This window comes from Mustela nigripes, chromosome 11 (genome assembly GCF_022355385.1).
Source record: "Mustela nigripes isolate SB6536 chromosome 11, MUSNIG.SB6536, whole genome shotgun sequence".
NCBI classification, from domain to species: Eukaryota; Metazoa; Chordata; class Mammalia; order Carnivora; family Mustelidae; genus Mustela; species Mustela nigripes.
Window position 1 is genome coordinate 5,317,417 of NC_081567.1, and position 26,411 is coordinate 5,343,827.

The window sequence follows — 26,411 nt, forward strand, 5'->3', positions numbered from 1 at the left end:
TTCTGGTCTCATGGCTAACTCCGACCTCCCTCCAGGCTCTGCTCACCTTCTCAAGGCACCCACTCCAAACACCGATGCGAGATCACACACCGGTGCACCACTTTGGCCACCTCACCGCCATGCCCTTGACCCTGCTCATTTCCACCCTGTAGCACTCCCCACTTTCCGTGACCGCCTCCACCCCATTAAAGTGTAGCTCCATGAGGGTGGATGTTGCCAGTTTTGTTGCAGAGTATGTGCTCCATAAATACTTTTTAAAAAAATATTTGTTCATTTGACAGAGATCACAAGTAGGCAGAGAGGCAGGCAGAGAGAAGTCAGGGGAAGCAGGCTCCCGGCTGAGCAGAGAGCTGGATGCGCAGCTCGATCCCAGGACCTGAGCTCATGACCTGAGCTGAAAGCAGAGGATTAACACACTGAGCCACCAGGCACCCCACCACTGGTATTCTAAACGGGACTTCTGCCCTGGTCCTCTTAGGGTACCCAGGGTTCACGGGTACCTCTAACCTCCTCACTGCACAAGCCTTGCTGCGCTGCCATTGTGAGCTTACTCACTCCCTACCAGAGGGCTTCTTTTGTGTGTCCCCTACCCCCCCCCAAGCCTTTCAAGACAGAACCCAGGATAACAGGTCACACTCAACTTGCTCCTGAATGAAGCAGCAGGACCTATTTTGTGTCTGTGAGCAATGTCCCCACAAAGTGATGTTGGGAAATCCCAAGCTCACACCGTCTCATTCATGAATATGGATTTCCAAGGTAGGGGATGCTGCTGGGGTGCAGGGTGCCGGGTGGGAACCAATCATTGGAGGAGAAGGGAGCGAGAGGCCAAGGATTCTGTGGAGTTTGAGTCAGTAAACAAAGGCATATCATGAAGGGGAAATTAATCAAGAAATTGAAAGGACGTCAGCCAACTTTAGTCCGAATGGAAAGGACCTCACTGAACTACCTCATGAGCAGTTGCAAGGCCGGGAATGATAGGGGCCCCTACAGGTGTCCACAGCTGCCCAGATGTTAGCAGGCTTGACCCAAGCCCACTTTTGACTGGTTGGTGAGGTTGGGGATGCACCCCTATTCTTCCTTGGTGGGGCTCTCACACCGTGGGGCCATCTCTCTCTGAGGCCAGCACCCCTGCTGGCCACAAAGTCTTGGGCCACTCTTGTCCCGTCTCCATTCTTGACCTGGCTCTCCCCTAATGCTAGTCAGGCCCGCCCCTCATTTCTCCCCCACAGGATGCCGAGATGATGATGACGACTGGTATGGGAGGTGGGCTTTGAAGAGCTAAACTTTGTGACCCAGGGATAAGACGGTCTCAGGAAATGTTAAAAATACGGTGGGGTCTGAGCTGTCCTTTGTCCTCTTGCTGGATCACGCTGCAGATCCCATGAAAGGAGATGGGAAACACCAAAGGCTACAGAAGGCCCTGGAAAGACCTAGAGGAGCTATGAATGTAAGGGGCGTTAAGCTTGCAGATCCTTCTTTTCCAAGTGTTACTACAAACCCACCAAGCATTAGCGGCGGGGGATGAGACTGCTACAGTGAGGGAACCCAACCTAGTGGTTGGTCTTTGCGTCAAGTTTAGGCCACTCCCCTTGTTTGAGCCTCGGTCCCCGGCTGCGAACTAGGGCTAAAAAGTACCTCCCGGGTTTTTGTGACGATTAGCAAAACCGACGAACGACGGAGGGACAGTGCTTGTCACGTAGTAGGTGCTCAGTATTTAGAGTTTTGTCCCCAAGCGGGGAATTATTTGTTATCAGCGGCTACAACTCCTAGAAATTACCTAATTCAATTTATCAAGAAGAAAACCGAGGGAATGAACATCAGCTGAGCGTGAGCAGGCAAGGCTGAGAAAAAGCACGTGCTGCTTTTTTCTGCAGGAGTCTGCGCTTCCACGACCCGGGTCGCCGCCCTGATTGGGATCCCGGGTCGCTCGGAACGCGGAGCCTCCGACCCCTTTGCCCCGGAGCGGTGACAGTCAGGAGACGGCCGGGGGACTCGCCCCTCTGGACTCTTCTCCTGGCCGCCCCGGGCCCCTACCCTTCCCTGTGGTGAGTGGGCTCGGGGAATCAGATGTTCAGCCGGCCAAGGGGGTCTTCACTCGGAGATGGGTGGAGCGGGCCCAGGCGCTGGAAGGGGCGGAGTCCACGGGCCAAAGAGGTTGCGACCCCAGTGCGAAATCTCCTTTGCATTCGTGTTTGTGGCGCGGAGTCTCCCCTCGGGCGGCGGTCTCTGGGCCGTGGAGGGGGGGGCGGGGAAGAGCGCCAGGTCAAGGCCGACAAGTGTCCGACAGGGTGACCAGGGGCGGGCGCGGCCCCTTTAAGACGCCGCTCCGGCCCCGCCCCGCGCCGCACCCCCGCCGGGAGCCGCGCCACGTGACCCGGGTCTTGTGACTGGCCAGGGGGGAGGCGCGGAGGGGAAGCCCGCGGCGCCCGCCTCCGAGAGGGGCCCAGCCCCGCAGCCGCTGCCGCCGCCCCGGAGGAGCGGGTCCCGCCGCCGGGTCCGGGCGTCCGCGCGAGTCCGAGCCAGCGCGGGAGCGGGAGTCTTTGCGAGAGTCCGGGCGGGAGCCGGGCCGGGCGCGGTGGGCGCCGCCCGCCATGGACCACAAGCCCCTGCTGCAGGAGCGGCCGCCCGCCTACAACCTGGAGGCCGGCCAGGGCGACTTCGCGTGCGGCCCGCACGGCTACGGCGCCATCCCCGCCGCGCCCCCGCCGCCGCCCTACCCCTACCTCGTCACAGGTGCGCCCGGCGGCCGGCGGGGAGGGTCGGGGAGGGCCGGGGTCGGGGCTGGGCGCCGGGTCCACAGCCCTAGGACCAAACTTTGGGCCCGGACCTGTGGCGACCTTTAACCCCGAAACCAACTTTTCTCCGGACGCCGCTGCGGCGGGGGGCGCGGCCCGGCCGTGCCCGGGAGGGGGGGCTTGCCCATGCGGGCGCTGCAGAGGGGCCGCGAACGCCGAGCTCGTGGGGACGGCGGGGAGGTGGGGCGAGTGAGTCTCCCGCACCGGGAGCCCGCTCTCGGGCCCTCTGCCGGCCTGGGGGTCGCGAGCCCTGGGCCCGCCCATCCCGCGATGCGCCGTGGCCTTGTTTCCTATTAACTTCGTTAACCAGGTGCCGTCTGTAAACTAGCCCCGGGTAAAGCCCATAGCGGGCACTTAGTGGAGGCGGGCCGTTGTCTGGATTTTGGAAAGGATAAGTTTGGGTGCGGGGCGGGGGGACGGCAGGAGAAGTAGCCCTCAGACTAAGCAGTTTTCCTCCCTGCCCCGTTCTCATGTGCCTTCCTGCCCACAGGGATACCCACCCACCACCCCAGGGTCTACAACATCCACAGTCGAAATGTCACCAGGTACCCTGCCAATTCCATCGTGGTCGTTGGAGGCTGCCCAGTCTGCAGGTATGTCACAGGCCGGGGTGGGGGGGAGCTGGCCCCCAGAGCTTCAGGAAGGCAGACTCGCTGGGAGGGGGGTCAGTCTTGGGACAGGCTGCTGACCTGCGGTGTGGGAGAGAGTGGGTTCATTTGTCCTTAGGTGTCAACGTTGTTTCATGGGTCATCAGGGAGGGGTTTTCTTGCCTGCAGAGTTGAGTGGTTTTGGGGTCCCTGAGTCCCAATTGAGTGGGATGCAGAAATGTTAACACCTGGTGTTCCTGGTTCTGGGACCAGCATTTGATATTTGAAGGTGGTGCTTGCTTGGGCAGCACATACACTAAAATTGATTCTTAAAGGTGGTGGGGAGGTTTCCTTTTCCTGGGAAGGGCAGCTAGAAGTGCCCTGGCAGGAGAGCCCTGACTCACATGGCCAGAGAGTCCAGGGATCCGGAGGTCCAGGAGGCCAGGGGAGCAACACCCACGCCGGGCGGTTAGCTGGAGGATGATGGAAACACCATGCTTCTTTGTGTGGGGCAGGAGCTCTTTTTCGTATTCTCAAACCAAAGCCTCCAGGGTCTCACAATTGTCCTTATGGTGTGAGAACTGCAGCTAGCTACATGCTTGTTCTGTGTGGGTCGTGAGGGTTCAGATTCAGCTGAGACTTGGTCCTTGCTTGCCTGATGCAAGAGTGCAGGTCTTCAGCTTGTCTGGCAGAAGGAAGTTGAAGTCTCCGAGGTGAAATTGAGAAATGCTGGTTTCCATTTAGACTTAACGTCAAAGGTGTATCTGGAAGGCCCAGAGTGGAGTCAAGGGGGGAAGTTAAAGGTTTCAGAGTCACAGGGGTCACTGTGTGGGAGAAGGAGGGCCGCACAGAGATGGGGGGTCGGGGGCTGGACTCCAGAGCCAACCGGGGGCCCAGTAGCAGGGGCCTGTGGGGCAGGGACCTCATCTGTAAACTCAGGACAGGTGTGTCTTTTGATACGGCTTTGGGGGACCGTGAAGGGGGTTGGGGGAAAGACAAATGACTTGCACCCTCGTGGGCACCATGCTCTGTCGGCACCTGGGGGCATCACAGCTGTTGGGATTTGAAGGCACGAGCGTGGCAAGAAGGGCCGTGGCCCGAGAGCTGGAGGAATGCTGCTGGGCCGGGCAGGGCTTGGGGCCGGGTCGCCTGTGAAGAGAGCCACTGGGACTCAGGGGGGCCTGTGTGCAGAAGGGGGTGATGGGAAACTCCCTGTCTTTGGCTTTGAGGCTGGTGTTGGGTGCTCAGAGCCCTGGCTGTGTACACAGTCCTGTGGTGAGAGTCCCTAGTCGGGCCAGCTGGAGGATTCCAAGGGCCTATTTTTGGGCGGGAGAATCTTGGAGTGAACTCCCCAGTTTGGGAGGAGGCTCAGAAAGGTGTCTGGGGCAGAGCGGTCTGGCTGGGATCTCAGTGTCTCTATGCCGTGGCTGAGTGCACATCCCAGCCGGTGCCCAGCCTGTTGCAGGCGCTGCATTCGGATCTCGGCTCTGTTTTCCCGCCCGGGAAGTGGGGGTGTCTTGGGGTGCTCTGTGAAGCCCTTCCTGGCCCAAGCGTCTGGGGTGAGAGTAGCCGTAAGGCCCCTGAGGCTGCTGCCGAGTGGGGAGCGCTTTCCTCGGCTACTTCCCGTTCCCCAGAGTCAGAGGCCTGTGGCTTCTGCTGACTGGGGTCCCAGAGCCCTAGTCCTGCAGAATCTGGATCAAGGTCAGCTTCCTGAAGGCTGAGGTGTGCGGCACCCGCAGCGGGGATGGGTTTTTTCGCGTCAGGATCACTATCCTGTCTGTCTCTGGGGGGAGGAGGGAGGAGGAGTTCTGAGAGCAAGTTTGGGGACTGAGTTGGGGCCAAAGGCTCTGATTCCCTCTTGGCCTGTCCCCGGCATCCCTCCAGTCTGTGGACTGTCAGTAAGGCCCCGCCCCCCAGCACTTGGGTGCTTCGGCTCGAGTGTTCCCGCCCGCCGCCCGCCGTGCCCTCTGCTGCTGGAGAGCGGGTGGCCCCTTGGCTCCGGGAGGCCTTTCTCTGCCTTTGCAGTGGTGGGGTGTGGGGCCAGCTTCCTCGGCAGCGGGCGGATGGGCAGTAGGAAGCGGGGGGAGGCCGGGTGCTTCCTAAGGAAGCTTTCCTGTGGTTGGGGAGTGGGTCCATGACCCTGGGGTGGCTCCCCTATGGGGAGAGTGGAGAGGTGTCCCCTGGGGCACAGCCCAGTGAGGCCACTGTCTGGCATCTGGGCTTGGGAGATAGGCCCCTTGTCATGTGACCGCACTCTCTCCCTTTCCATCCAAGCCGCCAGGCTGTGTCCCCTTCCCTCCCTGGTAGCTTGGCAGGGATTTGCCCAAGTCACACGTCTGTGATTCCTTCTGAGTGAGGCTTGGCATAAGAGGCCCGTGTCACTTGTCAGCTTGGCCATCATCTTAAGCAGCTTGACCCCATCTTCCCTTTTTAGTGGGCTCCGAGAACGCTTTGCCTTGGAGCCCGGCGGGGCCGCGGGCGTCTCGTTTCACCCCCGTCTGTCCGGACTCGCGCCGTCTTGCCCAGCCAGGGCTTTGGCCGGGCCCCGGCCTCTCTGCAGCCGATCCTCCCTGGGGGGCCTGGGCTGTCCCTCGATGCAGGAGGAGGGGAGGTGGCACCCCCGGAGTCTGGGAGCCCAGGTCTAGCTGGGTTCACCCTGGGCTGTGCGGGGCAGCCTGTCGGGAAGGCTCAGTGGGCAGCATGGGTCAAAGGCCAGAGCGTGTGTAAAGCAGCAGGCACCGAGCCGGCCGGGTGTCTCTGGGCATTTAGTTTTGGGGGTAACTGGAGGGGTGTGAGGAGATCCAGAAATGAGTGGGGCCTTGGAAGCCAAGAGAGGCTCAAGGAACAGCTGTCAGGGTCGGATGCTTACCCAGAAGCCCGAGCGGTCAGGTCCCAGGGTGTCAGCGGGGGAGGGGGCTGGCGACCCTGGAAGAGCCCTGGTGGGGGGCAGAGGCAGGCTGAGGGTACATCCAGGGCATGGGGGGACAGGGTGGGGTGTGTGGAGGGGTCCTGAGAGGAAGGTGTCTGTGACAGAACCTGGGGTGTCTGATAGTAGGCCGCAGGCGGGGGCTGGGGGGGCCCCAGCTCGTGGGGCATCTAGTTCTGGCCTTGGCCTTGCCCTGAGGAGTGGGCTGGGCCTGGGCTGCCTGGAAAACAGGCTGCTAGGATGGGCCCTGCCCACGGCCTCCGGCTTGTGGGTTCTCCCCAGCCTGACAGGGCAGCAGTGGGAGCGCCTGGGACTCGTGCCCTGGCTGGCGCTGGCCAGGGTGCGCAGCTCGCGAGTGCCGGGGCCTCTGTGGGTGCAGGCCTGGGCTGGGGTGCTCTGCAGCACCTCCTGCGGGCCGCCCTCCCCCGGGCACCCGCCCTGGGCGCTTCGGCTCCGGGAGGCCTGTAAGTAGTGGAGGCTGTGGGACAGCAGAGGGCCAGGCGGGGTGAGGTCCGCGGTGGGCTGTGTGCTTTGGGCATCTGGTCCCCGAACCTCTGCTCCGGGCTGAAGGCCGCTGGGACGAAGTCTCTGCTTTCTCTTCCCTGAGGAGACTTGGGCTTCCCGGGAGGGCCGGTCTGGGATTGCTCCTGGGGTGCATCGGGCCTGTGTCCTGAGCAGCCAGGCCGAGCGGGGGCTGCTGGACTTGTGGCCCCGAAGGCCGCGGGGCTCTGGGGCGCGGTTGCCGTGAGGAATACGGAGGCGGCCTGGGGACTGCGGGGTCTGCTGGTGGCTGATGGCCGGTCCCGGGGCCGCTCGGCACTCAGTCCCCTCGACTTCTCTGGGCCGGTCTGCTGTCCCTCGGGAGGCGGGAGCCCCGTCCTCCGCTCGCGGAGAACCTTGCCCAGGCCCGCCCCGGTCAGACGGCAAGCGGCCGCTTTCTTGGTAGGGTCAGAGTTGGGAGTTTAAAGAAGCGTTTTCAGAATTTGTCAGTTCCCAGTTTCTCCAGCTTCCACATCCTTCCCTGACCGCCCCCCCTCCCCCCCCCCCCCCCGCCACCTCAGTCTATTGCTCAAGAGCGGGGCGGGCCTCCAGCCTCGGCGGGGGCGGCTTGCTCAGTCGGTTTGGGTTCCGAGCCAGTGGAGAGGTGAAGCTCGTTCTGAACTGACCCGGGCTTTTCGGGGCAGGAGTGGGGGTGGTCGGAGAGGAAGAGTGTGTGACCCCGTTTGCAGGAGGCAGTCTGGGTCAGGGTTGTCCTGGGACCTCCCTTCCCTTCTGGGGTGCCTCATGGGGACAGGCACTGGGGACAGGTTTGTTCTGCCACCTGAAGTCTTGCTCCATCAAAAGTGGCCCAGAGATCAGATTGCGTTTCTCTACTCAGAAGATTCTGGATCTTTAAAAACTTTAAGTACGCCAGCATGGTTATTGAGGTTGGGGGCAGTACCCATGGTGAGAACATTATTTTTGCAACAAGACGTGAATATTCACATGAAGAGGATGAATTATGACCGTAAATGGCCTTGAGGTAGTTCAGGTCACAGGTGGCTGCCAGGCGTGTTCGCTACAAAGCTATAGTCAAGTTCTTCCAGGGTTTTCTATCGTGTGGAAGAGGTGTGTGGACTCCTGGGTGGCAAGTGTGGTACCTGAGGGCTGACCCCATGCTTGGAGGCTCCCGCTGGCTTGAAAGTGTGTCGGGTTCGGGTCGTTACCCCGTGGAAGGTGGTTTGGTCGCGGACTTGCTGGAGGGGACAGCCCCTCGTCCCTGAAGGGAAGGCCCTTGCTCTTCCCAGAGACCTGTGGCCGGGCCGTGTTTAGAGTGTGGGGAAGGCGGACGGGGTGAGCCTAGGGCGCTGGCCCGGGCAGGTGGGCCGGGGGAGGGCGCCCCCGTCTGCGTCTGACAGGGCCCCTCAGGGAGGACAGAGGAGCGGGGGCCCTCGCTGGCCCACGTTAGCCACTGCTCTGCTGCTGGGAAGCTTAGTGCTCGGGCAGGGCCGGTCCCTGGCCTCACGGGCAGCGAGGGCCTGGGGGTGCCCGTGCCCCCTGCGTTTCCTCCATTGCGGGCGGCGGAGAGCCCGGTCTCGGAGACGCGGGGGATAAGTGGCCCGACAGCCGCCTGCGCCCCGACGGGCGCCCCGCGTAGGGAGGCGCGCTAGGCCGCACCCATAGCTCCTGCCCGCGCCGCCCCTCCACTGCGGGGAGACGCTCTGGGGAGACGCTCTGGGTGCGGAGGGTTGGAGGACAGCGGGACACGCCTTGGGCCTGGCCTCCTCCCAGGCATTTGGAGCTTCGAGCGGTCGCGCTGGGTTCTAGGTTTTGCTAACAACTTCGATTCTCAAGTGGGCTGATGTGGAGTTGTCCAGCCTCGGTAGGTGCTCGGCCAGGTAGTCCCTGTCCTTGGGCCTCACTCGCCCCTGGAGGGCAAGGCCTCTTCCACACTCCTACAGAGCGCAGGCTGCTCTGGAAGGTTCTCAGTTGGTGCTTGTGACCCAGCTGTGAGGCCTGGTTCATTGCTGCCCTCCGCTTTCTCCTTGGGCATCCTAACTGGCGTGAGCTGGTGGGATTCTTGGGATTTCGGCTGCGGGTGGAACTTAAGAGGCCGAGAGAGAGGCGGACGGGGGTCCTGGGTGGTACCAAAGCTAGGGGTGGGTGCGGTCCCAGGCCACCTCCAGCTGCTGGGAAAGTGGCTTGATTAGCTTCCACAGTTGCAGGAGCTGTTGGCGAGGACGGTGGACAGAGCAAGTGCGTTCCTGTCCCCGTGTGTGGCCCAGGACCTCCCTGAAGCCTCAGTCCCGGGCAGCAAGGCCGCTGGCGTTTTTTCAGGTGGGGCAAGTGTGAAGTGGGGTCTGCACCGTTGAGTCTGGCTCCCAGGGACAGGGACAGCCACCAGGGGCAGAAGAACAGTGTGGGGACCTGGCGACCTTGGCAGTCCTTGGAGGACTCCAGTTGCAAGACTTGTGTAGCAGCATAGACGAGAACAGACAACTGTGCGGACGGAAACTCAGGCCTGATCAGCTGCCCCTCCGCCCAGCCTTGCCTGCGGCCCGACCGTCCACACACAGGCCAGCGTGGGGAGCGCCCGCTGGGGCAGTGCGACAGGGTCTTTACCTCGGGGTTTCTCGGACTCCTGCACTGTGACTCCAGGATGGGCGGGGGGTAGGGAGTTTCCTCAAATTAACTAAAAAAACCTTCTTTTCTTTTCTGCAGAGCTTACTGGGGAAACTGGGGTTTCAGGACGAGCCCATTGGTTAGCGGTGCTACAGGGTCCTGTCCCTTGTAGACGTTCTAGGCAGCTCCTTCCTGAGTGGGTAGGACAGGAAGTGGGCATCGAGTGTCTTTGTCTTAAGATGCTGCCAACCAGGCTTCCTTAGTCTAGTTTGTTTCTCGTGACTCTTGGCCTGGCGCCTGCTCGGCAGGGCAGGGGGCGCGGGCTGGAGCCCTGGCCCAGCGGGGTCGCCACTGCTGTGGGCAGGAAACTGCTCCGAAGGGGCGGGGGCAGGTTTGGCATTTGGAGTGGAGGAAGCTGTCTGGTGGCGTTTCACCTTGACACTTGACCTTCTGTTAAGCTGAACCTTCTTTCTCTGCGCACAAGGTGGCAAGAGGAGGAGCAGCCGCTCCCAAAGCCTTGTGGGCACAGGAGGTCCTCAGCAGCATTTGAAGACAAAGGAGCGGAGGTGTGGGCCGAGGGAGAGGCTTCCGCCCCATGCAGGCAGGGGGCTCCAGGAGGGCAGCAGGGAGTGGGGTGGGGGGGGTCAAGTCTGTCTGCTTACTGGTCTACCTCCTGTCAGCCCTGGGGGATTTGGCATGTTTGTTCTGGTGAATTCTGGTGAAGTGCCTTGTTCACAAGGGCTCTTTGCTCACAGAGTGGTGGATGACTGGAGGGGTCTCTGGCTGCCTAGGGAGGAACTTGGTTCTCTGGAATGTGAGGCATTGTTCATTAGGGCTGAGCTGGCTGTTATTTTAATTTCAGCTGTCCAGAACTTTCTAGAAGTAAGAAGCAGTCACAGAGCTGAGCATATGGCTCCTACTTCCCACCTTTGGGGCCTCTGAAAGTGACCCTGGAATGGGAGCGGTGACTTCAGGTCACTGAACCTACAGTCCTAGCACAGGGTTGGGGTGACAGCCCCTGGGCATGTGTGTGGTGCACACTGAAGGTAAACTTGACTTTGTGAAGAAGAAATGGGAGATTAAATTTCTCAAGATAAGTGGTCTTCTTAGAGACCTTGTAAATATGGCTGATTTTAATCCTTCACTAAAATCTATGGTACCTTTCCCCCAAACAGAATTCTAATACCAGTTTTTCGAATTTCCCTCTAGAGGATGGAAGAATGAAATTTTTCAACAGTGGGGAAATACCCTAAAGTGATTCCGTTTTCTTGATCTAGGATTTTTACAGAAACTAGCATTTGCTTCTTGTTCCCTTTTGTAACGGAGGAGATACCATGGTAGGTAACATGGAAAGTGAATTTTCTTGTCAAGATGTGAGGATTCCTTCCGGTAACTCCCCCCGCCCTTCAGTGGATTCTGGAGTAGCGGTGGGGAGCAGTCGCGGGCCGCCTCCTGCGTGACCTGCGCGCGTGACAGCTGGGTGGGTTAGTTGCTGGGGGCAAAGACGGCTGGGGACACGGTCACTGAGGCACTGGGGCCACACGTGCTCACGGTCTCTGTCCCCTCTTGTGTGGGGGGCCGAGGACAGAAGGGCCTCCCTAGGTGTGGCTCTGCCCAGCGCCCTGACGTGAGTGCCCCTCTCCTCTCTCCACAGAGTCGGGGTTCTGGAGGACTCCTTCACCTTCCTGGGCATCTTCTTGGCCATCATCTTATTCCCATTTGGGTTCATCTGCTGTTTTGCCTTGAGGAAGCGAAGATGCCCTAACTGTGGAGCAAACTTCACTTAAAGGGAACACCACACCTGGCTTTCCTACATCCAGCTGTCTTTTTCTAATGTAAATGTCATGTACAGTAGCTTTATTTGATTAAGCTTTCAGGACTGTTTTGTAAAGCGAGGTGAGATAGATGGCGTGAGCTGCGGTTTCGGGGGCGCAGGGGTCACAGCGTGGGGACACAGCAGCATTGCTCCGGGGTGAATGACAGCTCAAGCACTGCTTTTATTTTTTGCAGTCTTCAATTTGAGGAAGGTGAGAAATACTGTTTTAAATAAATGAAATTCATACCATTGTTTACCTGGTTCTGCTTTTTCAGTGTGCACACACCGCTACTGTATAAACTTGTGTACATGTTTGAAATTTCCCGTAGCCAAACAGACTAGAATAACATACCTGTCGCCTGGCTTCAGCGTTGTCCAACTCCTGGCAGATGTTGATCTAGTCCTCTGAAGACAGCTCATGAGCTCATGAGTGTGCTTTCCAAATTTTATTAATACAATAAAACATAATACCTTGACATTTATAGAGCGCGCACCTCTGTGCCAGGACCTAAGAAGCCCCCCTCCTCGGTGAGGCAGGTGAGTGCCCCGCACCGCCCCCCCCCCCCCCCCATTCTGTGAGGGCTGAGACGCAGGCGCCTGAGAATCTCCATAACAGCCAAAGGATCCCGAAGAGCAGAGCCCTCCAGAGCCCTGGAGGTCGGGGCGGCCTCACCCCCACCAGAGAATGCTGCGTTTCCATGAACCCTCCTCTTACTCAGATGGTGGGAGAAGATGTTGTTCTGTCTTGTCTTTACTGGACCGGCTGGCGCGTCTTCGCTCAGGACGGGCATTTGCTCACAGAACTCGGCCCTGGGTGGGGTGGCCGGGTTCACCGGGCAGGCAGGCCAGGACCAAGAACGTGAACTGTCACACGCTTCCACTGGTTTACCTGCATTTGACTGTGACCACTTTGAAGCTTATAGAAAACGGTTGGATTTATGGCAAGAGCCAAGTTGCTATGATAAACTTGAGGCCCTCCCGGTGCCAGCACAGGGCAGGGGCTGGCGGCACGGCGCACTGCGCCCTCCTCCGAACCGGTGCCGGTCTCTGGCAGCCAGAGGTGAAGGTGGCCACGGGCGCGACTTCCCAATTCAGAGGGCACGATGGCAGGTCTCAGACGGAAAGCAGACCTTCCCCTCGCAGCCAGCAGCACTCGGGCTTCTGGCTTCCCGTGTGCTCTTCGGAGGGGCAGGAGTCAGAACGATTCAGAAATGGAGAAACTGGGACCCCAGGATGTTTCCGAGCTCACTAGCGACGGAGGCAACTTCGGGCAGTTGGCGCCGTGGGGACACTTGCTCACAGCAGGCCCTCGCCTGCACGTGGGTCAGGCCCAAGTGCAGCAGGGCCTGGTGTGTGGTCACTGGTCAGTCCAGTCCGTAACTCCGACCTGCCGAGCCCAGTAGCTCCGGAGGTGCAGGAACACTAAACGTCATAGCTGTGACAGGAGCAGGCGAGACGTCTGTGTGCTCTACAGCTACGTCTAAATCGAGGGCAGCTTGGGGATTCCTCCATCTACATAGCTCTACATTTGATTAAACAATTTAAATTTTTTAAGTTAAAAGCTTTTTATATAATCTCATAATTTATATTGCTTACAGTTATGAGTTGCATGCTAAGATGCAAATTTACACATTTCTTTTAGATAAACGTCATAATGCTAGGTAAGAGCACATGCTTTATAAAATAAAACTGTGGTCTCCTTTGCATTCGGATGCAGAAAGCCAGTCATGAAAGCACAGACTATCCCTTACTCTGGCTATTTAAAAAAAATCAGAATATTTAAAAAATGATACAGTAAGGATTGGAACCAAATTTACTGCCTTTGGATGAACAGAATAGGTATTTTAAATGATTGAGTTGATCACTAAACTATTACTTCTTTATCTTCTTAAAGACAAATGTATCAACCCAACTATGTTAAACAGAGAACGCGTTGATTTGCTCAAGTAGAATACAGTTAAAATCAGGCACCCTGTGGCGAAGCTTTACAACAGTTACAGTGCGCATCCGACCGGTGTCATTCTCCGACTGGTGTCATTCTCCAAGCAGGAACTTCACGTCGGAGGAACGGGCGTTCGGAGCCCGCCTTCATCGGATGATGGGCGCGGAGCGGTCGTTTGTCACCGTAGGTCGGAGTTTCACAGTGGCAAAGGGGTTTTCTCCGCTGCAAGGGGAGGAAAAACACGGCTGCAGAAATACTACGAGATGGAAATTTCATTTTAAAAGAGCTATGAACTACTGTCCTCCTCCTGAAATTCTGTGGCTTCTGTATAAAATTCTGGACGTTTTGTGAACACGAGCGTTTCTCTCTTGCCACCCACCCGTTCTGCTCTCCAGAGCTGTAGGTGCTGGGGTGGGAGCGCCACCAGGACAGGGTCTGGATTAAGCTGCCCAGCGCACCCGTGACCAGGCTTCCTCCCCACTGTCCCCCTTCGGGTCCCGGGCAAAGACGGCAGAGCTCCCAGGCTCTCCTTCCCAGACTGATGAGCAGAAGGTGGCCGCACCCCTCTTAGACCCCCCGGCCCAGGCCCGAGGCGCCTCAGGGTCGTGCCTCCTGGGCTGCTCACTGAAGGCCTCCATGGACTTAGTTCAACATACCTGAGGAAAGGCGGCTTTGCTGTCCCATTCGCATCGTTCTGTGAAGATAAAGACGAAGTTTACGGAAGGCTCATGAAACTGGGGCATTTTTCACAAGACCTGAAGGTAAAGCCATCTCAAGCATAAGGGGCTCTACAGCTGGCTGATGCCTGTTCCACAAAGTGCCCTGCAGTCTCTGTCCATCTGAGACCATCTCCGTGTCTAAAGTCATGTAAAGAATAAGGGCAGGAACCGAAGACCTAAGACAAGGAGGGACCCTCACAAGCTCTGGAAGAACTCAGACTCGGGCCAGGACGTGTGGCTCCTCACCAGTGGCACTCCGGCCGCATGACTGTAGTGACCACGGTTGGGTTTTTTGGAGCCTCATCCTGAATGATGCCGTGAAAAGACAGTAAAAATAAGACCTTGCTGGGTTTTGGTGCCCAGACTGATGCCAACAGGCAGCCAGAGATCTGGTAGAAAGTTCCAGAAGGCAGAGAGGAAATGGAATGATGGCAACACTGTTTTTGCCTTCAGAAACTGCCAGAGTTTAGGGGTCTCCCAGTGTGGCTGGGACCAGGGGTGTGTATGGACCTTCTGTCTTTCACTCTGTTAGCTTGCGGGCTTGACACGTTTGCTTTAAATCTGCTGGGGCTGTTCCAAGAAATCACTGGCCTGAGCTTGTGGGGCTAATTCTCCAGATGGCGCCCAGGAGAGGGCAGTGTAACACTGTCCCGAGCAGCAGGTCCCTGGGCCAGACCTGACAGGCCTGAAAGCTCCGGGGACTCCTGTGGTCTCAGGGTCGTCGACCTGAAAGCTCCTCCCACCTCCTGCTGCAGCCTGGGGGTCAAAGGCCATACTCGGTGGCAGAAGCCCAGGCCAGTGCTCTTTCTGGATGCTCCTCTTGGGTGCTGGCCATACAGACTCCCGAAGTAGAGTAGGGGCTGTGGGTACCTGGGCCACTTCCAACCCGCGCCTGCTGTCTCTGTGCCTCCAAGGACCTCAGAGTGTGACTCTGAGCCCTGCGGCCAGCAGGGTCATGCCAGCGGGGAGCCCCCGCATTAGGAGGCACCCTGAAGCCCTGTCCACGTTTCACTGACGCACAAAGCAGCTGCCCCGCTCAGCACGTCCTAATAGGGCTTTAAATGGCTGCAAAGTGGTTTCTTCCTTCCCCAGCAGGTGTCAGAGTAAGTCATTAGAGGGGAAGTGCTCATACTTTAGGATGGTTACAGGCTAATTTATAGTTTATTTAAAAAGCACCAGGATGCCTGCCCTGCAGAGCTGCACGTGCACAGACACCAGCAGCGGTGTAGGGCCTTGGGCAGAAAGCCCCCTGCAGGGGAGGCTCTAGATCCCACTGGGAAGAGGCCACCTGCAGCCTCCCAGCCGGGAAAGCACACTTTCTGCCCGGCCAGACTCCCCTGGTGTGGCCTCTAGGGGGCATGTGCTTGGCCCCAGAGACATACAGCCCTCCTGCTCCCTGACAGTCTCACTGCAAACCACCTTCTTCCTCCCTTTCCTTGGGGGTGGCACAGTTTCCCTGCCAGGTGCACCTGCAAGTCCGAGGAAAGCTCTTCCCCCTGAACTGGAAACCAGACACACAGCTCTCCCTGAGGACCCACAAGCAGCCCTCCGGGGGAAGACTGACAGCAGGAAGGCCTGCTGTGCCGCGACGGGCCCAACTCAACGGTACAGCGAGGTTGGCTACATTTTCACGAGCTCTGCCGCCTGAGTACTTGGCCTAGACATTTGAGAGAAACACACACGGCGGCAGAGAGGCGTCATAAAAATCAAGTGCAAGAAGCAGCACTTGAGGGAGAACGGCGAGAGGCACTCAGGACAGCCTGGAGCCATTCAGTGCTGGGGCAAACCCGGGACCGGTGTGATCCCCGCGCCCTGGTCCCAGCAGCACGCGTGCACACGGGCCGGGACCCACCCCCAGCCCCAGCCAGGACACTCGGAGCGGTCCCTTCAGAACCGCCTAAACATCTGTCAGCAGAAGCGACGACTGCCTTTCCTCCCATGAACGCCTCACGACAACGGAGCGCCGCGAGGGCACGCTGCACGGGGGGTTCGGGGGAGGACCACACCAGATGGGCCAGTCTGGACTGGGGGAGGGGACGGTGTGTGTGTGTCAGGGGAGGCAGCTGGCAGGTAACATCTTGATCTGGTGCTGGTTACATGCTGTTTTGTGAAAAGTCACATATCTTCCATATATGGTATTCTTCAGTGTTTACTTAAAAAAAAAAAAAAAAACAAACCCAGACATTTTCAGAAAGATTTCTCCCTTAACCCACTTGCACTGAGCCCACTGCTGTGGTCACAACTGACTGCTGTCCCCAAACCTGCCCCTCCTCCCGCTCCCTTTTCTGCCAGTGAAGCGTGCCTCCAGGCCACGTGGCACGGCCCTCGTTCCATCAGGGAGCAAATGTCACACCGCTCGGATCAGGATCAGGAGCTTCCCACCTCAAAGCTGACCACACAGCCCCATCCCTTGTGCTGCCTCCAAACGTTCCAACCAAGCCTGTCCCTCTGCTGCCTCCCCTGGGCCGTGTTGTGGGGCCTGGGGTCCCTGGTCTCTGTACTCCCCGATCCTGTCTTTTCCTCTGTCCTGGGTCCCTGGACTGGGCCCGTCCCAACAGGGCGGCTGTGGGCCCTTGGCCTCTCCGCACAGGCTGACGGGGCTCTGCAGGCCGGGAGCCACCTTCTCTACACGCGCAGCTCCGGGCACACAGCACGTGCGAGCCTGTGTCTGCAGAGCTGAGTCCCCCAAGGTCATGCAGGCAACAAGCAGAAGAAGTCACACACCCGCGGGCCCTGCTGGGAGTCCGCACTACACAGCTCACAGAAAGCCAGAACCCTCGGCTCGCAGGCACTGCCAGGCGTCCCCTCTAGGCAACCAGCGCCTCAACAAGACGGGGCTATCGAGTGACGAAACCAGGACCCAACATGGGCGAGGCATGTCATCAGCATGGACCAGGATACCCATAAGACAGTAAGGGCAGTGAAGGCCTTAGGCCTGACCAGCAACAGCCTACAGCCAGCTGCTGATGGCCGAGTAGGAAAAGGCAGAAAGGGGACACATCTTGTGATTCTTTGCCCCAGAAAACCTAAAAGCCGAGTCCACCTTGAGCGGGCACTGTCACAGGCTGTCCGCTCCCCCTCCCTCTCCCACTATCCAGATTTCTGCTCGGGTGTCTCCCGCGTGCCCATGTGCCTTCAAGGGGACTCCTTGGTCCCAGCTTCTGGGTGGTCAGGTCAGCTGAGACCACCCAGCAATGTAGCCCATTTTCTGGCCACAGGTAGAACTTAGGTGAGACAGGGACCTCTGTGGCCCAGCGAGAATGCTGAGTGCGGAGCCCACATACCCGAAGCCAAGATCAGTGATGAGAGGGCCCTGAGGCGGCCTCCGCAGCGACGCTCCCTGGGCTGCCGCTCCCATGGAACCGGCGGTGCCCTTCCTGCTGAAGCTGCTGGAGCTCGGCTCTTACAGCACCACCAGCAGCCCTGACAGCTGGTTCTCAGCTGTGGGCGGCACGGACCTCTTGAATCATCATCTCCGAACTAGTTCAACCCCTTATTCCTCAAATGGGGACACTGAAGGCCAGACAGGGAAGAGCCAACCGCCCTGGGGCAAGGGCTCTTTTGAAACCAAGGTGCCCACCCTGGAGAGTAGGTGCAGACAAAGCTGCGCCCCGGGCCCCTCGCTCAGGCGGTGATCGCTCTGAGAAGCAAGTGTGTGTGGAGAGGGGCTGAGTTTCCCAGGAGTGTTTCAGAGCCCGGTTCTCCATGTGCAACAACTCTGCTGCGGCGACAGTTCGGTCCTGGGGACCTCCCCACCTCCAGCCCCCAGGGAGAAGTGGGGATGTCAGAACATGCCGGGGCCGCCACAGAACTGTGGGGTGGTGGGTGCAGGAGCACCCCCTCCTCTACAGCAGGCAGCTCCCAGGCCCGGGTGTTCGGTGTCCTTAAGCCGAAGGATCCTGGTGCTTCAACAAAACCCTACACGTAACTGGCATTAACGAACAGCTGTACATCAAAAAACACGTATAAAAGCATTAAGATGCTTTGCCAGCTGCCGTGGATCCCAGCATTTGGCTGACATAGAGCATACCTTTCCCTACCATCATTAGCTGGCTTACACATCTTAGTTTAGGAAAAATAAATTATCAGCTCTTTGGCGGAAGGACTTTTGAGATACAAAATTCTAGGACTGTGTGCCCAGCCCTCAGGGGCTACCAGGCAGGCCACAGTCACGCTCCATGCTTCCCAACCAGCACATTCCTAGCTGCGGCTTTTACACGGAACACCGTTCTGTTCTGGACGCCCTATACCCGACTGTCCAATATGGGTGTGCCCCACTACCCATATGGCTATTCGCATTAAAATTAAATACAAACACAAACTCCTTAGTTGCGTAGCCACTTTTTCCAGTGCTCAACAGCTACTGTCCTGGGCAGCCCAGATCTGGGACATTTCTGTCTGGCCATAAATTCTCCACTTATCGCCTTTGCCCAGGCCCTGATACGGGAGGATTAGACCCTGTGCCTCCTGCTGCTCTTGCGAGAGGCTACTGAGACCCGGAGGCCTGTTCTGACGACTGGAGCTTCTCCTGCTCCTGAGGTCATTTCTTTGGAGCAAACCAGTTCTTCCGTCTTTCCCTGGGGCGGGCCTGCGTGTTTCAGTTTTGTTGTTGGAGCCCCGGATCTGACTAGCTAGTGAGGCAGCAGCCCCTCTGACAGAACGGGGTCCGCAGCGAGGCACAGGGGCTGCCCTCCGTGACAGAGTTGTGGGGTTTTCTGCAGTTTGTAGAGGATCTTGAAATACTGCTTCAAAACATGTTCGTGATAGAAGTGGAATATAAATCAGTCTTTTAATCTCACTGTGCATCTGTGAAGCACTGTGTACTTATTTTCGGGTTATTACCCTCTTTATGGTCTTACAGATAAGGAACAGTGACTGTCCTGAAGAGGGATGGGGGAGGGAGCCGCTGAAGCAGCAGCGGGGGGTGCCTTGCTCAGGGAGGCCCTCGAACCTTGTGGCCTTTGCTGATTTTAAAAAGCCAATTAACAGTATATCTTGTGACCTTGATTAACTGTTTTCCATTATCCTCCAGCTCACAAAGACAAAAAAAGCAACCTCTCGATGCCTCAGGAACAGCACAAGAGGACAGTGGCATTTGTCTTAGCAAGTGTTCAGATGGGGGCGGGGCACAGAGGAGCAGACAGCTGAGGTCTTAGAGCTGGGGGACCCGTCGGGGCAAGGACCTCTGGGGCCTGCTGCTCTCCGTCTGTGCCTCCCCATCTCCCCCGGCCTCCCAGCCTGGGAGTTGGAAAGCTGGGTCGCCCCGATTGCGTCACACACCAGCGGGGCAGTGCTGGGGCTCGTCTGGCGCCCACAGATGCTCTCGGATAGGAGCACATGCTCTGATTCCCCCCGGGTGCGGGTGCTGGGAAGGGAGGGTAAAACATTGAAAATAAATTTACCTATAGTTTTCTTAAAGGAGATATAATGTGGTGCTACCTGTGCTCATCCTGGAAGTGAAATTACAGATACTTTGGAGCAAAACAAAAATTCCCTGGGTTATTTTTATAAGCAGGAAGAATGTTACTTTTAAATAAGCTATTTTAAAGAAGGTGTCATGATTAGATATTTTAATTTTTACAAACTCAGACTTTGCTCTTTAACTTAGACCCGCAGCTGTGACTGCAAGGTGGATTTAAAGGAAACTTCTTTTCAGCGTGTGTTTATCCAGCAAATGACGACATTTGAGATAAAAAAAAAATTTATCTGTTTACTAGTGCACGGTTACCAATAAATGTTGTTAATTGGAGAGCATCCTTATTTCTGTCTCAAGAGTGGGATAATTTATCAATTTATTTATATTAGAATTCTATTTTTTTTAGATTCTTAGAAAAATTTTATTTATATGGATTTTATTTATTTGAGAGAGCACAGAGGGAGAGGGGGAAGCAGACTCCCCCTGCCCCCACTAAGCAAGGAGCCTGACACGGGGCTCCACCCAGGACCTTGAGATCATGACCTGAGCTGAAGGAAGACACTTAATCACCTGAGTCGCCCCCGTATTAGAATTTTAGAAAAAATTTTCACCATAATGCCACTTCCTTCTATGTTTAATACAGTAGACAAATAATGAAATTTCTTCCACTCATGGAAGAAAACTACTTTTTTTCCCCAAAAGTGAGAGGACGGGTCTTTCAAATTGTAGGTACTTTAAAAAACCATAAAGTAACTTCATGATCATCCTTATAGGGCCCTGATTATTTTGCATTATTCAGAACCCCCCAAACAAATGTTTTTCTAGTAGTTACATGTGTAACTAAAGTGCAGATAAGAATTTCCTTCCTCCCCCCCACCCCCTTTTTAAGGAAAGTTTATCGAATGATAGTACAAAGCTCCCAGGAGGGTGGGGACCTGAGAGGGTTGCCCAAAAATGTTTTCCTTTTTTAAAGTTTGCATGTCAAAAATCTGGAGCTCAAAATTTTAAAAAAAGCAGCTCTAAAATATATGAACATGCACAAACCAGAACTGCTTCCAGAGTTAAGAGAGAACAATGGTTTCTCCCAAGTAGGCTACACCAGCTGGTCACTGGCTCTGTTAGTCCTTACCTCTTGAATTAACGTGTCACCCCTTCCCATCTCCACCGATCATGACCCCGCTGCGCACTCTCCCTGGACAACCACACAGCCTCCCGCCCCATCTTGAGGCTCCAGGGCATAGCCCGAGGACACCATCACCTGCAGATACCACCCAGGAGGATGGAGGAAGGAGAGCATGCAGCCCACGCTTCCTGGCTCGGTGTGCTTCTCTCCTGGCCTATCCACCCCACCACTTTTCTGGCTGTGGCCCTGGACCATACCCAGCCACCTCAGTTCCCAAAACACACATCTGGAAGGCTCTGTGTTTTGTCAGAGCAAGAGCTAAAGGAAGACCTTTAGAACTTGGCTCAAATACCTGCCTCCAAGATGCCCTCTGATGTCTGCCAGGAGCCCGAGGCCTCCCTCTGTCCCTCCTCTGACAGGTGTATCCCTCTGGATGGACTTGTCACCACCGCCGATGAAATGCTCTAACAAAACCAACAAAACTGGCAAAGAAACAAAACAGTAACAACTGACTCCGATCCAGGTGGAGGACACAGGAGAAAGGGGAATGTGCTTAAGGACCCCAGGTGGATGCATTTAGCGAAATCCAGCCTGGGGTCACCCTCCAGGGCCAACAATCTGGTTCTGCCAGATCAGTTAGGAGGAAAAAGAGAAGGGGAGGCCGTAGATAAAAAACACTCTCGTCATGAGACTCAGTGACCAACTGCAATGTATGGAGCTGGCCTAGATCCAGACGCGAACAATACTGTTCAATTTTTAATAAGATAATCAGAAATTTGAAGTGACTGATTGATGATACCGAGGAATTACTGCCAATTTCTAAAGATACAATAATTGGTATTTTGGTCATGTAAAAATAAAAGCTATTATTATATTTAAGGTGTTTAGACATGAACTAACAAAGTATGGAATTAGCATCAAATTGATCTGGGTGCAGCCAGGGGCAAGATGAAAAAAGACTTGGGGAGCACCTGGGTGGCATAGTCCGGCATCCAGCTCTTGGTTTCAGCTCAGACCATGATCTCATGGGTTGTGGGATCAAGCCCCACCTCAGGCTCCATGCTCAACTTGGAGTCTGCTGGGGATCCTCTTCCCTCTCCCTCTGCCCCTCCCCTGATTGTATGCACACACATATGTGCTCTCTCAAATAAATCTTTAAAAAAAAAAATGGCTAGTAAATGAGTTGATAATTGTGAAAGTTGGGGGTGAGAAACATTAGATTATTATTTCCACTTTTTATTATATTTGAATTTTTTCCTAAAAAAAATAAAAGCTGGAAATCAAACAAAAACAGGAGAAAGCACTATAGACAGGTCACCCCAGAATGCAGTACCTCTTATTCCTGGATCCTGAGCTGTGAGACATGCAGTTTTAAGGGTTTTTTTCCCCCCCCCGTCCCAGCAAAAGGAATTTTTGCCTTTTAAAAATGTCTTAAGATCAGTTCCAAAGAGTCTGAATATCGTTTTAAAATGTTCTAGGACATTTAATAAAACAGCATTTGATATCTTTGTCCATCCAAGCAATTTCTCTTCCATGATAACAGAATGGAAAAGCTCCATTTTCAACAGCTGTGTGTTATTCTTTTGAAAACAATTGTTACGTATCTGGAATAACTTGGAACGATAAAGGAACAAACAATGTATAATATAGTGTGCTTATCTGAGAAGCCAAAGAGGTTGAGAGATCACAGAGGGAGAGGAAGAGGGAGGAGCAGATTCTCTGTAGAGTGCAGAGCCCTACACGGGGCTCGATCCCAGGACCCCGGGATCAGGACCTGAGCTGAAGGCTGACACCTGACTTACTGAGTCACTCAGGCACCCTGAGCCAAAGACATTTTTGAGTGAGACAGAGAAACCTTGCATTTCCCGGGTCAGAACGCACCACTGCAGTTTATGATGAGGCAGGCATATTCCAAAACACCTGAAGGCTCACAACGAATTGCAAGGCATATTTTACGAGTTCCCATTCCCTGTGTGTTTCCAGAGACTGCAACCATGCACCGGTCCCAGCTGAACAAAGGCCTCCAGTAGTACTGACAATGGGGCAGAGCTGTGGAGCCACGTATCCCATGAGAAGCAGGGAGATGCCTCTCCCTGCACAACAGAAAGGACCAAACAATGGCCATAAAAGAAAAGAGTAGCTGGTATCAATGCACCAACAAACTGCCTGCGGACTGCCAACAGAACCCACGGTTATTTCTGGGAGGAAGCTGCCAAAAGCACAGGTGAGGCAGGCTCCGGGGCGGCCGCTGTGCAGCCCCGGGCGCCGTGTGTGCTCTCTCACCCTCCGGGTCACTGGCCTCTCCATCCTTCCCCTCCTGACAGCACAATCTATCCTGGGAAAAAAATGAGAACACGGACCCCCCCCGTTCTCAATTCTCCGTCGTCTCGGAATCTGGGAGCGGGCCAATATGTGCCCTCCTCTGCTCCTTGCGTCAGGGAATCTCCCCCTTTGGCCCCTACATGATGGACTCCTCGCCATTCAGGTCTCAGTTCCAATGTCCCCTCCTCAGGGGTGCAGACACAGTCGTGGGCTGCCCGGGTCAACAGGGAAACGCGGGGAGCGCTGCCCTGGGCCGTGCGGGCCCTGTGGGACGTCACCCGGCTAACGCTCTCTTGCCTGGGATGCCAGCGACCAAGGCCTGTCTCCCCTCACGGTCCAGCTCCACGCCACCGCCCCCCCAAATGCTGCTCCCCTTCATAAGCGCCTGCACGCACACCGGTGCCATCCCTGTGAGCTGTCACCCCAACCCGCTGTCCTCTCACCTCGTTTTAATTCTCTGCCCAGCTTCCATCTCCGGTAACTGTTATTTCTCCTCGTCTGCTTCCCGCCACTAGACAGTAAGTTCCCAAAGAGCCCCAAACGGGTCCTGTATATCTCTATACCTTGAAAGCCAACACCAGGGACCCGTGCTCAGCAGACCAGGTGCCACAGGAATGAAGGGACTCTGGGAGCCCTCGGCCCCTACGGTCTTTCTTACGGGGTTATTTAGGGTTACAGAGAGTGTACCTGGTACAAAGTAAGCACTTTCTGAAGACAGCAAAGATAAAGTTAACACTTTTAACCTAAACTCTTCCTTCAGGAAATGGTATGAAAATTGTAGAAAATACAGAAAAAGCGGTGAGGAGACTGACAGACTGCCGCTGGGACCAAAGGCGCGGAGGGAACAGCTGCTACCATCGGAGGAGCTACATTTACAGATAAAATACAAACACCAGGACTGAAGTCCAGAAGCTGAGCGGCCACGAGAGGGTGGGAGTGAAGAGACGGGGACAGTACCGGCCCCCCCCCCCCCCAGGGACACCACCGCCGTTCATGGTCGGGGTACACGGCATGTTACCCCGCAGCTTCACTCACAGGAGATGTGGCTTCTGGCTTGGACACCGGTGCTTTAAAGGTAGAGATACTTGTGGAACCATCTGCTCTCTTATCTGCAGCCGCTCCCAAGGACAAACATTCGAGGTAATCCGGTGGGGGGATGACGACGCGGCTCTTCTCAGACAGGTTCACGGTGCTGATGCTTCTCACCGGGGCCGGGCTACCGACCGACGAGCAGAGAATACAAGTTACAGAAGATCCTGCCACCTGAATCTCAAACACCCTAGATATCCCAGGGCCAGAACTACAGTAGATGAACCATCAAACAGGGCGTGAGACAGGGGAGGACGAGGCCTGCGTGTGCGCACACAGTTTGCTACATGAAAAATTCCGTGAAGTTTTTACTGGTTTATAAATGTACGCTCGAAAAAACTGAATTAAGAACTGGCTCTTGATTAGTTTAAGATCAGTAAGAAAATGAAGACTATAGCAAAAGTCTTAGCAAAACATTGAGCATTTCAGATTTGAAAAACAAAACAAAAGCCCCCCCCCCAAAAACCCTCAGCATTTTAACATCATAAATACAAAATGCAGTTTTCACTCCGTGGCCTGGTGGCAGGTGAGCTGTTCTGCCAGGGATGAGGACACACAGATGACACACAGCAGGACTTGGAGGGGGCATCCAGTGTGGTGCTCAAAGGTCTGCAGGGATAGCTGGCTGGGTTAGAGGGTTTCTTTGAGATGGGAAACACTGAGGACGGGGCAGTTCAGGGTAAAGATGAGAAGTGCAGTGTGGAAGTGTCATCTCTTTCTTTCCTTCTTGTGGCAGGAAGGGTAGAGGGGGGAGGGGGAGGGGGAGAGAGAGTGTGAGAAAGAGAGAGAGAGACCCCTAAGCAGACGCCATGCCCTGCAGGGAGCCCGACTTGGGACTGGATCTCATGACCCTGAGATCGTGACCTCAACTGAAATCAAGAACTAGACGCTTAACCGACTGAGCCACCCAGGTGCCCTGGATGTGTCACTTCTGAGGACCCACAGGGGAACCAACTACAGCAGCTGACACACATACAAATATTCAGAGCTAGGCGTGGAAAAGACCTTCCTGGGTTCCAGCCTTGGCTCCACCTTTCTGTGCCTCAGTGTCCTCAATTTTAAAGTGGGGACCTACCTCATAAGGTTGTTTTAAGAATTAAACAAGCTAATCAGTGTAAGGCAATTTGGCACTTCCTAAGCAGTAATGGCGATGACGCTCACCTTGGATTTAGTGAGTTGGTGGGGGGTGGGGGGTGGGGAGGCAGTGGGTGCTTCCAGAGGGCTGACAGGAGGGTGAGGAGCAGAGTCTGGGAGCATGTCCCCACAGCAGAAACCACCAAGGGAAGAGCTGTGTGGGGTAACAGTCCTCCTTTTGTACTCTCCTACACGACTGGAGGTCTCCCTGTGGGGCTACTACACAGTCTAGATAGAATTCCGATATGCCCAGAAACACGAGATCAAAGGTGAGTTTTTTGTCACTGGGAAACAGGAGCCACAGTCAGGTCCTACCTTGGTGTGGGCACGCTCAGGGCCTCCTCTGCATCTTCTTCCAGCAACTTTGTGTAGGATGCTGGGAACCAGCCCCTCCTACAGGTGAGGAAGTAGGAAAAAAAGGCCTGATTGTGGGGTCAGCAGCTGACAAGTGAAGGATAAGCAGGGTACAGAACAGCTCAGACATAGCTCAGGGGCAGACCAGTCCATTTTCACCACATCACACAATGTGCATTTTATATACAGCATTAGTTTCATTTGGATTACTTTTTTTGGCCTTTTCCCACATTTATTTAATAGCTGAATAAGCTACCCAGAAAACCAATTTAACCAGCTTATAGTAAGGCCTATGCACATACTCATGGCTGAAATGACGATGCTGGCATTTAAACTATTTATGAGCTAAATCTTAACAAAATCCACCTGATGTGCAGATTATCCTTGAGAAATCCGAAGTTTTGTTTTTTTTTTTTAAACAAGAATTATTTAAACTACTTTCAGAGTTGACTTCATATGACCTGTTCAAGTATCAAATTCATCTATATATGCACAGACACACAAACACATATAGAAAATAGCCTGGGCCAGAGTAACTGCAATGAAGTAAACCAGAAGCATAACTAAACCATGAACTTAACTTTGGTAAAAATGCTCCTGTGACCACAAAGACAAGTTGCCACTGAAAGGAGGTATGACAGCTCTCTGAAGCCCTGGGCAGCCCTGACCGCCGTGGGGACAGCATCTGTCCTGAGACTTACACTTTGGTGGTGTCGTGCTCTCCATAAAGCCAGCCGTCCTTCTCCTCTGGGACAAGCAGCGTGAGGATGTCTCCCTGGGCGAAGCTGAGCAGGGTCTGGTTGGAGCCGGCGGTGTGCGGAAAAATGGTTTTTACTTTCTGCTTCTTCATCATGTTCAGTCCAGTTGCAACAGAAACTGATCGCTGTAAACTGGGATCATCTGAAGAATCTGGTGAAAATGCACATAGCAGTGGTCACCTTTCAAGGACTGATAACAAGTTCCAACAAACCAACCCCAGAAAAGCCACCCACTCTCGCCTGCCAGCACTCCTGCTGCTGCTCCGCGTGTGCTGTATTTCCACACCTTGAACTCTGCCTGGATGGACAGGGACCACAAGGAACTGAG

At 55.5% G+C, this 26,411-nt stretch overlaps 2 protein-coding genes across 2 annotated transcripts in view; one reads left to right on the forward strand and one right to left on the reverse strand.

The window, feature by feature from the left end:
* The first annotated feature begins 2,384 nt into the window (after nucleotides 1-2,384).
* Nucleotides 2,385-11,477, forward strand: BRI3 (brain protein I3). The gene is made up of 3 exons (XM_059414411.1): nucleotides 2,385-2,733; nucleotides 3,286-3,388; nucleotides 11,065-11,477. Exons 1-3 carry the CDS (start codon nucleotides 2,592-2,594, stop codon nucleotides 11,195-11,197), a joined length of 378 nt encoding a protein of 125 aa, XP_059270394.1. The 5' UTR covers nucleotides 2,385-2,591; the 3' UTR covers nucleotides 11,198-11,477.
* Nucleotides 11,478-11,657: 180 nt separating this feature from the next.
* Nucleotides 11,658-26,411, reverse strand: part of BAIAP2L1 (BAR/IMD domain containing adaptor protein 2 like 1) — a 93,459-nt gene continuing 78,705 nt past the window's right edge. Inside the window, exons 10-14 of the mRNA XM_059414410.1 lie at nucleotides 26,027-26,234; nucleotides 25,287-25,364; nucleotides 23,784-23,964; nucleotides 13,825-13,862; nucleotides 11,658-13,390 (exon numbers count right to left, since the gene is read on the reverse strand). Coding sequence (XP_059270393.1) covers nucleotides 13,315-13,390; nucleotides 13,825-13,862; nucleotides 23,784-23,964; nucleotides 25,287-25,364; nucleotides 26,027-26,234 — 581 coding nt within the window. The 3' untranslated portion in view covers nucleotides 11,658-13,314. The remainder of the gene's footprint in view (nucleotides 13,391-13,824; nucleotides 13,863-23,783; nucleotides 23,965-25,286; nucleotides 25,365-26,026; nucleotides 26,235-26,411) is intronic.

Excerpts from the sequence above, each read along its gene's own strand:
- BRI3 (XM_059414411.1), top strand. The coding sequence starts at position 2,592 with ATGGACCACAAGCCCCTGCTGCAGGAGCGGCCGCCCGCCTACAACCTG. Across the intron at positions 2,734-3,285 it reads CTACCCCTACCTCGTCACAG|GGATACCCACCCACCACCCC; the intron begins GTGCGCCCGGCG and ends TCCTGCCCACAG. Across the intron at positions 3,389-11,064 it reads GGAGGCTGCCCAGTCTGCAG|AGTCGGGGTTCTGGAGGACT; the intron begins GTATGTCACAGG and ends CTCTCTCCACAG.